Source organism: Mus caroli, unplaced genomic scaffold (genome assembly GCF_978045245.1).
Source record: "Mus caroli unplaced genomic scaffold, Mus_caroli_1 scaffold_12, whole genome shotgun sequence".
Lineage (NCBI taxonomy): Eukaryota > Metazoa > Chordata > Mammalia > Rodentia > Muridae > Mus > Mus caroli.
Genome location: NW_028227267.1, coordinates 50,656,352 through 50,670,573, shown reverse-complemented (window position 1 = coordinate 50,670,573; position 14,222 = coordinate 50,656,352). Strand labels below are relative to the sequence as shown.

At 53.0% G+C, this 14,222-nt stretch overlaps 1 protein-coding gene and 1 pseudogene across 1 annotated transcript in view; one reads left to right on the top strand and one right to left on the bottom strand.

The window, feature by feature from the left end:
• Positions 1-914: 914 nt before the first annotated feature.
• On the bottom strand, positions 915-1,015 carry LOC115029374 (U6 spliceosomal RNA; annotated as a pseudogene).
• A 3,120-nt stretch (positions 1,016-4,135) lies between these two features.
• Positions 4,136-14,222, top strand: part of Ajuba (ajuba LIM protein) — a 10,213-nt gene continuing 126 nt past the window's right edge. The window contains exons 1-8 of the mRNA XM_021181937.2: positions 4,136-5,464; positions 8,264-8,365; positions 9,966-10,033; positions 10,136-10,198; positions 11,336-11,466; positions 11,552-11,603; positions 12,296-12,364; positions 12,777-14,222. The exon at positions 12,777-14,222 is cut by the window's right edge and continues 126 nt beyond it. Coding sequence (XP_021037596.1) covers positions 4,432-5,464; positions 8,264-8,365; positions 9,966-10,033; positions 10,136-10,198; positions 11,336-11,466; positions 11,552-11,603; positions 12,296-12,364; positions 12,777-12,902 — 1,644 coding nt within the window. The 5' untranslated portion in view covers positions 4,136-4,431 and the 3' untranslated portion in view covers positions 12,903-14,222. The remainder of the gene's footprint in view (positions 5,465-8,263; positions 8,366-9,965; positions 10,034-10,135; positions 10,199-11,335; positions 11,467-11,551; positions 11,604-12,295; positions 12,365-12,776) is intronic.

Genomic DNA, 14,222 nt, shown 5'->3' with positions numbered 1-14,222 from the left:
AAGATGGCTGGGAAGAAGCAAGCCTGACTATGTCCTGCCATTGGGGTAGTGAGGGTGGGGGGTGGGGAAGGGCGGGCAAGCAACTGAGGTGTCTAGGAAGCAGTTGATACAATGAGGCTTGCAGGATTTGGGTAGGTTTGAAGATGAGAAGGAAAAGGGTCTGGAGAGATGACTCAACAGTTGGCTCTGGCTGCTCTTCCAGACAACCCAGGTTCATTTCCCAGCGCCCACATGGCAGCTCGTAACCACCTGTAACTCCAAGTCCAAAGGCCCCTCCGCTGGCCTCCTTGGGCACCAGGCATGCTTATGGGGTACAGACGTACACGCAGGCAAAACACCCATTAAGCAAAACCACAGTGAGAGACAGAGAGGGGAGGAGAGAGAGAGAGAGCGCTATGGTTCTTTCTCAGCAAAGAGTGGTTGTAGGCATGCGTGGGGAGAGGGGCTCAAGTTAACACAAATATTGGTGTTTCCCAGGCTATCAAGAGAGGTGTTAGCATTAACATGGGGTGGTTATCATTGGCTTGTTTCTTGTGGCACTAGAGAGTGACTTTTGAACCAAATACAGAGTCAGCAGTAACCACTACTGAGCCCTCTTTTTACTTTTTATTTTGAGACAAGACAAGGTGTTATTATCTTGAACTTAAGAGAGCAAGTCTTGAATTTATGATCTTCCTGCCTCCAGCTTCTCATAGTAGGACTACAAGTACCCATTGTCACACCTGGCCAGTCATTTGAGGAGTTTTTGTTTTGCTTTTCTGGTGTTTCAATACAGGATGTCCTGGAACTTGCTCTGTAGACCAGGCTGGCGTCAAGCTTAGATCCACCTGCCACTGTCTCCTGAGTGCTGGGATTAAAGGTGCCGCCACCACCAGGTTGTCATTTGAGGGTTCTTTTATTTTTATTTATTTATTTTAAATATGTAACACTTCACGAATTTGCATGTCATCCTTGCGCAGGGGCCATGCTAATCTTCTCGTTCCAATTTGAGTATATGTGCTGCTGAAGCGAGCACTTTTATTTTTTATTTTTATTTATATGAATACACTGTAGCTGTCTTCCAACACACACCAGAAGAGAGCATCAGATGCCCACTACAGATGGTTGTGAGCCACCATGTGGATGCTGGGAATTGAACTTAGGACCTCTGGAAGAGCAGTCAGTGCTCTTAACCACTGAACCATCTCTCCGGCTCCTGTCATTTGAGTTTTTAACTGCAAAAAAGTCTGGGTTAAGAAGTCAGATATGTCAGCTGGGCAGTAGTGCCTGGTGCACGCCTTTAATCCCAGCACTGGGGAGGCAGAGGTAGGCAGATTTCTGAATTCGAGGCCAGCCTGGTCTACAGAGCAAGTTCCAGGACAGCCAGGGCTATACAGAGAAACCTTGTCTCAAAAAAACCAAAAACCTCAAAACCAAAACAAAAAAAGAAGCCAGGTGTGTATGTAGAGTATTATTACAGTTTTTGGTGATGAAGAAGGCTTGTAAAAGTCAGGCCTGGTAGCACGTGCCCGCAGCTCTAGCATTCAGGAGGCAGAGGCAGGAGGATTTGAGTTTGAGGACAGCTCTCACAACAGTCAAATTCTGTATCAAAACAAAAGGCATCTGGTGACTTAGTGGCTCTGCTGGCAAGCATGACAACCCAAAGACCTTCATGGTAGCAAGAGAAATACAAGTGGTCCTCTGGCTTCCACATGAGCATCAAGGGGTGCGCTCGCATGCGTGCGCGCGATCACACACTCACAGCAACACACAGATACACACAAACAAATATAAATATGATCGAAAATAAATAAAAGAGGGCTGCTTCTGGAGCTCCAGCCCCAGGCTGGACTTCCCCTGCGGGCAGGAGCCTACTGGGTGGGGCGTGCTCCATCAGGGCGCCTCTTTGTCCTCTAATAGGAAGTTTCTGCTTCCTATTACCCCAGCTGTTCGTTCCAGCTATGCCCACTGTTGCCAAGCCAGACTTTGGGTAGGCCTTTTTAGGAGCTTCAAAACTTTTCTTACATTTTTCTCTTTTCTTTCATCTAGGGTGGTGGTACACAGCTTTAATCAGCACTTTCGAGACAGAGACAGGAGAATCTCTGAATTCAGGGCCAGCCTGCTCTACATATCATTCTAGGATGACATAGAGAGACCCCATCTCAAAAAACTAAATAACAGGGTCACTTTCCTCTTCACCCCCAAGTCAAAACTTCTAAATATTAGAGGTGTGCAGAGACCACAGACATCCCTGGAAGACCCTCAATCATCCTTGCATCAGGGGGTAGGGGTGGGGGTTGGGCAGGACCCTCATGCTAGTTGTGAAAAGGCTGCCCACAACAGGTTGCAACCTGATAGGTCACCTCATTACTGTTGTTTTTAGCCTCAGAGGAAAATTTCAAGATCAGAGAAAAGCTGTAGTCTTGACCAGGGACAGACTGGCTATCTAGAGAAATCAATTCTGAGTTAAAATACAACTTAGACAAAGAAGTCAGTTTCCTTGTCCTTTTGGTGTGGTTTGGGGACGCCCCGTAGCCCTGACTGACACTGAACTCACAGATCATCTTGCCTGCTCCTCCCTGAGTGCCTGGGTTAATTGCAGTGTCAGAATCCCTGGCCTTATTTTTGTTTTGAGAGAAAGGTTTATGTAGCACAGGCTGTCCTAGAACTCACTACATAACCCAGACAGACCTCAAACCATCCGTTCTCCTGGCTTCAGACTTCTAAGTGCTGTGAATAGGTATGCAATACCTGCCTTCTCTTCCCCACTCCCTAGGGATATCAAATTATAAAAGAGTCTCAAAATATACAGATGAAAATAATATGCATGAGTTGTGTGTGTGTAATTTTCATAGACCCTAAATACAAAAAGGAAGCCAGATGTGGTGGCCCAGACCTTTAATTCCAGCACGTGAGAGGCAGAGGCAGGCAGGTCTCTGAGTTATAGGCCAGTCTGGTCTACAGAGTGAGTTCCAGGACAGCCAGGACTACCCAGAGGAACCCGTTTGGGGGGCGGGGGGGGGAGGGGGAAAAAGTAATTTTCCACCATTTCCTATCTCTCACCATCTGAGGTGTTATTTTTGGATAGAAAACAAAAGCTGTCTGGTTCTGGTTTTAGTCAAGTGTGTCTTCTTTCCTTGATCATTGGTCATTATTGTCTTCCCCCTTTCCACCCTCAACATTTATATAGTCCACTCCCCCTAAGGATGGCTGTCCACTCTGCCATCAGCCTCTTATGAGAAGCCATGAGAGGGTCGGAGTTGGGAGAGTGTAACCTTGCCTGAAAAATCACACTTTTTGATCTCTAGCCACCTAAAATGCTCGCTAAAAGTTTCACTTCCCAACACCAGGGGGTGTCTCTTCCCGTGTCTCTCTCTATTGCCCTTAGGGTTGCCTTAGTCCAAAACCTTTCTCCGTGTTTTTATGTACACACTAAATCTTCCTCTGTCCCTCTAGAGACAGGGATCAGCCTGTTATTTTCCTCGCTTCTTTTCATACAAGCACATAAATCTCGTATCCTCCCACTCCACCATCAGAGAATCATGGGTCTAGAAAGTGCTTTTTTTTATTGCAGCTTATCTGTTTGTCTCTCAAGTCTCCGGACCAACTTGTCCTTTCCCTGCTTTATGCATTCGTTGGTCTTGCAGCTCCCACACTTCTTGCCTGCGCCTCCTTGCCTCTCAGAGCTATCTTTACATACGGGTCTCTGGACCTCCTACATATCCACCTTTCATCTTCCTCTTAAGGTTGGCCCCCTGTCTTATCACTTCTGTGACGTCTCTCACCGTCTCCCCCGCAGTCCTCACTCTAGGAACAGTATCACGATGTTTCTGTAGAACATGCCCCTTTCTTCCCAACGTTGATGGATACATTCTACAGTGCCCCTCCGCGCATTCCAACTGTAAACAAAGAGTTCCTTTTCACTCCCCCTCCCCCAGTCTAAACTCTTGAATTTTGTGGACGCAGCTGCCCAATCTGCCCCTTGACCTTTTACGTCCTGTCTGCAGCCCTCCACCTCGGAGGCAGCTTCCACAGTTCCCTGCTTGTGATGCCCAGGAAATCCTTGCGCGGACACCTCAACCCGGGGTGCACACCGCGCTCCGCCCTTCCCGGAAAGTAGATCCGGCCAGGCAGACAAAAGTTTGGAGAAGTTGGGTCTGTGCAAGTGAGAGCCAGGGGGGCGGGCCGGGCCGGCGGGCGGTGGCGCGAGCGGACGCGTGGACAGACCTGCGGAGGACAGCCGCTACCGTGGGCCCTGCCAGCCGCGCGCGGACCCTCTCGCTGGGGCATGCTTCGGGATCGCGGGAGCCCGGCACCTGGGCCGCTCGCTGAGCCCCCGTGAGTGACTTGCATCCCAGGAATCCGAGCCCCGGGGAACTCGAGCCCGGCCTCTGGCCGAAATACTGCAGCGTGCCGGGCGAGGAAGGGGCTGCAGGCCCCAGATCCGTGGGCATGGAACGGTTAGGGGAGAAAGCCAGTCGTCTGCTAGAAAAGTTGAGACTCTCGGACTCCGGCAGCGCCAAGTTCGGCCGCAGAAAGGGCGAAGCGAGCCGGTCTGGGTCTGATGGGACCCCCGGAGCAGGCAAGGGACGCCTAAGCGGGTTGGGGGGACCTAGGAAGTCAGGACACCGTGGAGCGAATGGGGGGCCTGGGGATGAACCTTTGGAACCGGCCAGGGAGCAAGGGCCCCTGGACGCCGAGCGGAACGCACGCGGCTCCTTTGAAGCGCAGCGCTTCGAAGGGTCCTTTCCCGGGGGGCCGCCGCCCACTCGAGCCCTGCCTCTGCCTCTGTCGTCGCCTCCTGATTTAAGGCTGGAGACCACGGCTCCAGCCCTTAGCCCTCGCTCCAGCTTCGCCAGTAGCTCGGCCAGCGATGCGAGCAAGCCATCTAGCCCCCGGGGCAGCCTGCTGCTGGACGGAGCGGGGGCCAGCGGAGCCGGAGGTAGCCGGCCGTGCAGCAATCGGACCAGCGGCATCAGCATGGGCTACGACCAGCGCCACGGGAGCCCGCTGCCCGCGGGGCCCTGCCTATTCGGCCTCCCGCTGACCACTGCTCCTGCGGGCTACCCTGGAGGGGCTCCGTCCGCCTACCCGGAGCTCCACGCTGCCCTGGACCGACTATGTGCTCATCGGTCCGTGGGATTCGGCTGCCAGGAGAGCCGTCACTCGTACCCCCCGGCCCTGGGCAGCCCCGGAGCTCTAACCGGAGCCGTGGTGGGAACAGCGGGTCCTTTGGAGAGACGTGGGGCGCAACCCGGACGACACTCGGTTACAGGCTACGGGGACTGCGCCGCGGGGGCCCGTTACCAGGACGAGCTAACAGCATTGCTGCGTTTGACCGTGGCTACCGGTGGGCGAGAAGCCGGTGCCCGCGGAGAACCCTCGGGGATTGAGCCGTCGGGTCTGGAGGAGTCTCCTGGTCCCTTCGTTCCAGAGGCCTCCCGATCACGGATACGGGAGCCAGAGGCCAGAGAAGATTACTTTGGTAAGTAGGAGAGAAGAAGCTAGGGAACCGAGAGACCGGTCAATGTGTGCGGTTAACCATCGCCCCGACAGCACAAATTGCTGGGGGCCGGGAGTTGCAGGTGGGGACCCTAGATTTTTCTAATATGGAAAAGGGCGGACCCTAGAGCACTTGCTCAGTCCAGCCAGGTTTCTAATGGGACCAGGCTAATGATCCCTGAAAAATTCAACTCTTGATTTTTCTCGGGAGTCCCATTTTTCTCAAGCATCTTGGCACGACGGCCTGTCGCAGTAGGAGGCCTCGGAAGGATGAGGAGGCGGTGCGGGGCCGGGAGAGCATCCTCTCGTGCCCCCCTCGCGGCTGGGCTCCTGCAAGCTCCGGCGTGCCGCGCCCCCACCCGCTCCTTGCTCCACCCGTAGGAATTCGGGGAATGCGCGGGGGGCGGGGCGGGCGGCCGCGTGCGTGCCGACTCCTGCCCTGGCGCTCCAGGTGCCGTGGGCGACGCCCGCCAGGCGGAGGGGTGGGGAGCTTGTGCTTGCGTTGGGGGATGTTTGCTAGCTCCCGCGCAGTCTTGCCTGCTGTCGGGGAAATGGAGCCTGATAGGGAAGCCTGAACTCCCTAGAATGGAAAGTAAGGATTCAAGTCCTGCCCGGTCCCGCCCCAGTCCTGATGGTGAGGTGTGTGCCGGTGGCCTTTTAAAATAGGCCAGTACCTATCCGCCTGTTTTCACCAGTTTCCGGAAATCAGGGCAAAATCAGTGACCCCACTGAGACCATTACCCTTGGCTAGATACCTATTCCGTGTGACTACCAAGTTTTACCTGACTGAGTCCCTCCATAACTTGACCAGCATCCAGAAGGAAGTAGCCCTGCCTCCCTGCTCCTGTTGAGGAAACCTGGCCATGGTCTCTCTCCAATACTTGAAATTTTAAAGAAGTGTCGATCGCTTGTTAGAGTTGGGGGGTAGGGTGTTATCAAAACTTACAGACATTACTTAATTATAAAAAGTAGTCAGGATTTAAATGTGTACTCCCTCTCGCCCCTGGACTCTGAGGGTCTTCAGTTTTCCAAGTAACCTCGATTTTTTTTTCCCCCAGCATTCATGTTCCTTTGCCCCTCCCCCCACGGCTAGTTCCCCTCCCCACCCCCCAGAGAGAAGGATAACTAGGAGGAAGTTCAAAGGTAGCAGCCATACCTTAATAGGCTAGAATTCAATACACACACACCTTTTTTTTTTCACCTGGGGAAGGGGGACGCTGGGCGGCGGACGATCTAAATCACTTTGATCAAGGGAGACAGTAGCAGGGCCCATTTAGGAATTTCCTTTTGAGGCCCAAGAGCGAGCTGGGAAAAGAAGCCTCACTGGCTAAGCCATCAGAGCCCAAAGTAAGAAAGACTCAGAAAGTGCTGTAAAGTGGCAGGAAGAAGCTAGGTGTGGATGTCCTGTGAGTGGAGGTGAGGCAAACATGCCTGAGCATCATCCTCTTTCCACAGTATCTGTGGCTTCCCACAGAAAGGCTCTGCCAGGACCCCCTGGCATGGCAGTCCTGGGCAGATTTCCCTGATCCTGAGAGAGAACACACCTTTTGAACTCAGAAATGAGGCCAGGTTGCCTCCTTGACAGCCCCTTACAAGCAGCTCTGTGTCCTAGTGCTAGCCTGATGCTAACCCTTTTCCTGCTGCCTCTGGTTAGGGGCCCTCTTCCTTGGCTTCAGCTCTGCCCAGCTGCCAGAGGGTGGGAGCAGAACAGGCCTGGGCCCATCAGTTGCTGCAGCTGCTGCACCAGCTCCCAGAGCCCCTGGGCAAAGACTGGGATGGGCCCCAACAGGCAGGGAGTGTGGCACTGTGCCGAGGGGGAGAGGTGGGGCAGGCCCGTTGGGATCTGCTCCCCAGAGACAGGTCTTAGCCCTCAGTCATGGGCCTGGAATTGGGGAGTGGAGGGAAGGAAGAACACACCCAGGAAAGGCTGGTTCCAGAACCAGGTGTATGTATGCAGCTTAGTGGAGAGTGCCAGGGAAGAGCAGCTAAGCCCTGTTTTCAGGGGCAGGAAGGAGGTAGGGTCTGCTACCGACCCCTCCCCTCAAATCCTATACAGTCCCTGAAGACCTAACTATGTTCTTAGCAGTAAGTATAGGAGTGTTCACATGGCCCATCTGCATAAGAAACCCATTGCTAGGCCAGATCAAGTTTTATGGATGGTAAAACTAAACTCCCAGAAAGACTTAAGGGGGCCTGGGTTGCTTCCTTTAGGAAGCCCCCACCCCCACCCCCCACCTCCCAGGTGCTGCAGAGCCCCTGTGTACTGGCATCTCTATCTCCCATGAAACAAAGCGTCTTTAACTTAGCCGTTTTTTAATAAATTAGGTAGTGTGCTAAGCACAAAAGACGTGTTTGAAGAGTATCCAGTAATTAATAAGAATGGATCTGCCTAGTCAAGAGCGTGCCGCATCCTACTTCTCTCTCTAGGTTTTTGAGACACGGTCTTAGCTTGATCTCAGGCTTCACCTTGCTGGGTAGCCACGGTGAGCTCCCTTTGCCCTGCCTCTATCTCCTGAGTGCCAGGTGCTCTCACACCCATATTATTTGGTGCCAGGGATGGAATTCAGGGCTTCTTCCATGGTAGGCAAGCATTCTACAAGTTGAGCTTACAGCTCCAAACCCCCTCCCCCTGCACCCTGTTTCTAGTTACCCTATCTTCTCCAAAGGAGATGGTGCCCCTTGGCACACCAGGCACTCACAGTCAAGAAAGCTTGGGGATGCTTGTTTGGGTTTGGGCTGGGGAGATAAGAGTGTGACTGTCCCCCAACTCTTCTTATCTCAGGCACCTGTATCAAGTGCAACAAAGGTATCTATGGGCAGAGCAATGCCTGCCAGGCCCTGGACAGCCTCTACCACACCCAGTGCTTTGTCTGCTGCTCCTGTGGTGAGTGTACCTGCAGCTTAAGCCCCCCACCCCCACCGGCCAAACCCTGATGCAAAGGAGCACCTGCCAGGACCCATGGCTGTCCCACTCCCTTGTCTGAGCACTAGCTACCTGCCTTGTCCTCCCCCGGCTGTCTCTCAGCCTCCCTGCTCTGAACCTCTCTTTCTCCTGTGCCTCCCTGCCGGCCCAGCTTTGGGCTCCAGCCCCACCTCTTCTTTGGTGAGGTTTGGTCTTGGGCAGCCGAGTTGCCTGGGGCAACGGTGAAAGACTGGAATGTGGGAAGGGCGGGTGTGGGCTGGGGGAATGGGGAGCTTTGGGGGGGGGTGCGGGAGGGGGTTTTTCTCTTGGCTGGTCAGAGTTCAGCCACCTCACTAGAGTGGAGGCCATCGGGCCATGCCAAGCTGATGACATCACACCGGAGGAATGTCTGCTGCTGCTGTTAGCTCAGGAGGCCCTCGGTGGGGGTGCTCCCCCCACACACCCTCCCTCACCTCTCATTATCCCTTCCACACTGCTTACCCGGTCTGATTCCTCGCTAACCCTCTAATCTCCTATCTCTGCCTGTCTGACTCTACCACTCAGCTTTTCCCTTCCTCCCCCCACTTCTGCCTGCATCTCTCTGGGCTGATCTGGCTGCCCTTTAGGCCTCTTCCTGGTGTGCCCCCTCTTTTCCTCTCCCATGTCAGTAAGTGAGCCTTTCTGGACGACCTCCCCCTCCCACCCTTCCCCCAGCAGAACTGGAACTGGGGAGCCTTCTCCTTCACTCTGTTCTTCTTGCTTGTCTTTGATGGAGTAGCTTCAGATCCGATGGAATAGCTTCAGATCCGATGGAGTAACTTCAGATCTGATGGAGTAGCTTTAGATCTGATGGAGTAGCTTCAGATCCGATGGAGTAGCTTCATGGGTGTCAGGCTTAAATGGTCTGCCGTGTAGAGTTGGGAAAAAGAAAAAATCCCAGGAGCCTCTGACCCCAAAGACTTGTGTTCCTCGAAGCCCCCAGACAAAGCAGTAGCTTCCAAAGATGCCCTGACCACCACAGAGGCTGGACAGACGCGTGAGAATAGGATAGCTACAGTGAAATAAAGAATCCTAGGTTAAAACATCCCAGAGGCTAAGGCCTGGAACCAGTGTTCCATGCAAATCAAATAATCCCTAGTCAGAGCTTCTTAGCAGGTACACCAGCCTGGCCTGACCTTGGCTCTCTCTTAGGTGGCTCCCCATGCCCTGAGCCCTGAGGTGTGGGTGGCAGACAGCTATTGAAGACACAGGAGCTAGAGGAGGAAGGAGCAGAAACATTGTTCCGCTGGAGTGAAGCCAAAGCCAATTGGAATTGTATCGTACTGGATTTTTTTTTTTCCTTTGAGGCAGGCTTTACTGTGTGTAGGCCAAGCTGACCTTAAACTCTTGGTCTTTCTGTCTCTGTCACATGGATATGGGGTTTTTGTTTAGGAAGGGAAAATAGACCACACTTAGGAGGAAAGCTTTAAATAAAGTCCAGGTCCAAATGTCCTGTCAGGATTGGGGAGCAGGGGCCAGAAGAGGAAGAGCCCTGTGTGTGGGCTCCAGCGTTAACCTCCAGCGCCTCCTCTGCTGCTTCTAGGACGAACTTTGCGGTGCAAGGCTTTCTACAGCGTCAATGGCTCTGTCTACTGTGAGGAAGATTATCTGGTGAGTGAAGGGCCTAGGCTTGGCTTTCACGATGGGACCCCGGCGGCCGACAGGTTCCATCACAGTTTTCAGCGTGGTAACTGTGTCCTGTCTCCTCTCTAGTTTTCAGGGTTTCAGGAGGCAGCTGAGAAGTGCTGTGTCTGTGGCCACTTGATTCTAGAGAAGGTAAGGAACGCCCCTTCAGCTAGGTTTTGGGGGCCACTGGCCTGAAGGGCAAGAACTAGTGGCATCGCAGATAGAGAGCCTATTGCTAGATGGTCATGTTCTTGCCCTTCCTCCCCAAAGCTGCCTCACGGTGATCCCCTGTGAGAGCCAGTCCGTAGTCTCAGCCTCCAGGGCGTCTGTGATCTGTCCCTTCCCTGATTCTGGACACAGCTGCCCTCCAGCCTGAGCTACGTTAAATCGTCTCCCTTTCCTGCTACTGGTCGGAAACAGCTGGAACTCAGCTTTCTTTTCTGTCTAAGAAGAAGGAATTGGGTTAAGGTTTACGGGATCCATGATCCTTGACTGTGGCTGTCTAGTAGCTACCTGGGAAGAACTGACAAAAGCAATTCATTCTGGCATCCACCTCGAGTTGTAATATAAAAAGGGGGGGGGGGTCTGTTAGTTGAGCGAATGCCACAAGACAGCCCTGGGCTCCATCCTCAACCCTGGGCAAACCAGCTGTAGTGCGGCAGAGGGTGTGGGGGTCAAGGTCATCCTCAGCTACGCAGTGATGGGGTTTGGGTTTTCTTTCTTTTTTTTCTTCTTGGTTTTGTGTTTTCAAGACAGGGTTTTTATGTGTAGTCCTGGCTGTCCTGGAACTCACAGAGATCAGCCTGCCTCTGTCTCCCAAGTGTTAGCACTAAAGGTCTGTCCTGCTGCTGCCAGGCTCCATAAGAGTTTTTTGTTTTGTTTTTGGTGGTTTTTTGGTTTTGGTTTTTTTTGTTTGTTTGTTTTTGTTTTTTAAGACAGGGTTTCTCTGTATAGCCCTGGCTGTCCTGGAACTCACTTTGTAGACCAGGCTGTCCTAGAACTCAGAAATCCGCCTGCCTCTGCCTCCTGAGTGCTGGAATTAAAGGTGTGCGCCACCATGCCCGGCTTCCATAGAGTTTTTAAGGCCAGTCTTAAGATACTTTTGACCCTGTCTCTAAGAAAGACTCCTTGGTCCTCTAGAAGAATTAGGTAGCATTCTTCTAGGAGGACTGGGGGGGGGGGTGGGGGGGGGTGGGGGGGGTGGGGGCTGTTAGAAAGGAACGTAATGGGTAGCTGGAGAGAGGCTGAGCGGACACTGATCCTTCTCCCGCCCTCCCTGCGAGCTAGATCCTCCAGGCCATGGGGAAGTCCTATCACCCAGGCTGCTTCCGATGCATCGTATGTAACAAGTGCCTGGACGGCGTCCCCTTCACTGTGGACTTCTCCAACCAGGTGTACTGTGTTACCGACTACCACAAGTGAGTCTGACCCCTGGGGAGGAAATGTGGGCCTGGGCCCAGGGAGTCCTCAGCCTCACTCATCACTGTCTTTTTTTTTTTTTAGAAATTACGCCCCGAAATGTGCAGCCTGCGGACAACCCATCCTCCCCTCAGAGGTCAGTGTTTCCGAGTTCCTCGGGGCGGCCAGCGCTGCCGCCTCTGGGGAGGAGATGGGGACATGCAGCCTGGCCCTTGGGAAGTGGCACTTCGAAGGAATGTGCATTCTGTGAAAGATTCCCGTGTGACTCTGCTCTTGGGGTCACCACCCTGACCTAAACATCCGGACCTAGACTTGCTGGGCCCAGGCTCCATATCTTCTGTCCCCGGTACAGAGAACAAGGCTTTCTTTGGAAGTCAAGGTCACCAGATACAGGGACTGAAAAGGGGTGAAACTGTCCTTAAACTGGTAAAAACAGGGACAGGGATTATTTGAGCTGTGTGTGGAGAGGGTATGTCTAGAGGAAAAGCTACAGCCTCTTTGTGCTCAGCCTTTGCCTTCCCCTGCCCCTCCCCCTCTCCCCTGCTTCTCAGCAGGAGGAAGTTAGCAGGTAAGGCTGAGCCCCTGTGTGTGGAGGGGAGCTAGAGGCATGGAGGCATACTCTCCCTGGATAGTGCCAGGGTAGTGGGTAGCATTCTGGTAGGAGTTTCTTAAAAGATCTCAAAGCTACATGTTAGCTACGTGGTATCTAATTGCGGGAAGAGGCCTTTATAAATCCTCTTGATGGAGCAGGAGGGTTTCTGTGGTATGGGATGGGGATTTGGGGACACCATGCTCTACTTATCCCCCATGGGGCTCTACGTGTTTCAGGGCTGTGAGGACATTGTGAGGGTGATATCCATGGACCGTGATTATCACTTTGAGTGCTACCACTGTGAGGTAAGTGTTGGGGTTCGGGGTTGATGTGGGGAAATCGGAATTTGGAAGGGGGATTCTTAAAATGACCGGGCATCTGTGGGAGGGATTTAGGATACAGAAAACCAGGACACTGCAGTGACCTATGTCCAGTCTAGTCTCTCTTGTCCTCTAGCTTCTCTTTCTAATCCTAGTTCTTTTTAAATCTGGAATCTGGCTTCCCCAGCCTCTGAACTGCTGGGATAGGGCTTGTCTCATGATTTCTGCTGCTGCAGCGACCCCTGGTGTCCAGAAGATGTATTTCTCAGGTTTTCACTTCAAGTCCACCCTTTCACCCTTCACCCTCCCTGGGGCCTTACCACTCACCCGGAGTCGCCCAGGATGGCCTCAGGGTGGGGAGCCTGGGTGGAAGTGAACCAGATGCCTTCTTCCCTAGGACTGCCGCATGCAGCTGAGTGACGAGGAAGGTTGCTGCTGTTTCCCTCTTGATGGACATTTGCTCTGTCACGGCTGTCACATGCAGCGCCTCAGTGCCCGGCAGCCCTCTACCAACTATATCTGAGCTGACGTTACTGCTGCCACCACCACTGTGGAGAAACTCTCTGGCCAGCGGAGGCAAGGAGTGCGCTCTGCAATCCTTGTGAAGAGGTCTCTGGGGAGGCCCCGAAGGCCAGAGACCCAAAGATCCTAACATTCCAAATGGGCTGTGGAGGAGGAGCCTTCTGGTTGCCGGGAGAGTTGACTGGCGTTCATTGCGTGCAGCCTGTGCTACCGTCGATGGGATGTAGCACACGCAGGCGGGTTTCAGTACTTCCTGAACGCCAGATTATAATGTATTTTTCCAGTGTATGTTTCTATATATGTCAAACAATGTTCTGGTGCTGGATCACATGAGAGGGCATCACAGAAACCACCCCCAGTCTGTTGTACCCTATGCATGGAGTCAGTGGAGCTTTTCCCACGGTATCCTATCTTTGTCTGCGCTAAGGGCTGGAAGCCCTGCACTTCATGATGAGCCATTTCTTGGCTCTCTCCCTAAGGACTAGAGAGCTCCCCCTGTCTGTCTGCTGGGACTGGGACCAGCTCTGGGGGACCTTGCTGCCTGTGTTGCCTGTTTCTCAGGGACCTGGGGAGGCTAACTGGGGCCTGTCCCTGGTTGCTGTTTTGCTTTTCTGGGGGAAGAAATGAGCAGGTTTCTGGATGTGAAACTTGCCTGGTGAGTAGGATGTCCCTGAAGCATCAGGCTAGCCCCACTCCCCCGGTTTAAGTGCACTGAGCCTGTAGCCCAGCATATGTGGATACATTGTAGCCACGTGTGCCTGTGCACCTCCCTCCCTACTCCTCTTTTCTCAGGTGACCTATGCTTAGTTCCCTAGCCTTAGCCTATCTTTTTTCAAAAGGGATCCTGCATTGGATCTGACCTGTTACAACCCCACAACTCAAGGTATTGGGGAAGCTGGAGAGAAGAAAAATAGGTTGACTTGGTTCTAGCCACTTGGCTGAAACTTGAATTCACCTTAAGCCGGATGTCTTAAAGCCAGGTCGCTTGCTGGCTGGAACTTAGGTTCATTTGACGACCAGGCTGCCAAGAGTCCTGTCCCCGACTGAGTGTTCTTATAGCTGCCTACATGTTTTGTTCTTTTCATTGCACTGAGCATTCAGTGATTCCTGCCTGTTCATCAAGAGTACGCCAGAGGTTTGTTTGGTTTTTGGTTTTTCGAGACAGGGTTTCTCTGTATAGCCCTGGCTATCCTGAAACTCACTCTGTAGACCAGGCTGGCCTCGAACTCAGAAATCCGCCTGCCTCTGCCTCCCAAGTGCTGGGATTAAAGGCGTGTGCCACCATGCCTGGCTTACTTCAGAGTTATTAGCAACCTACATT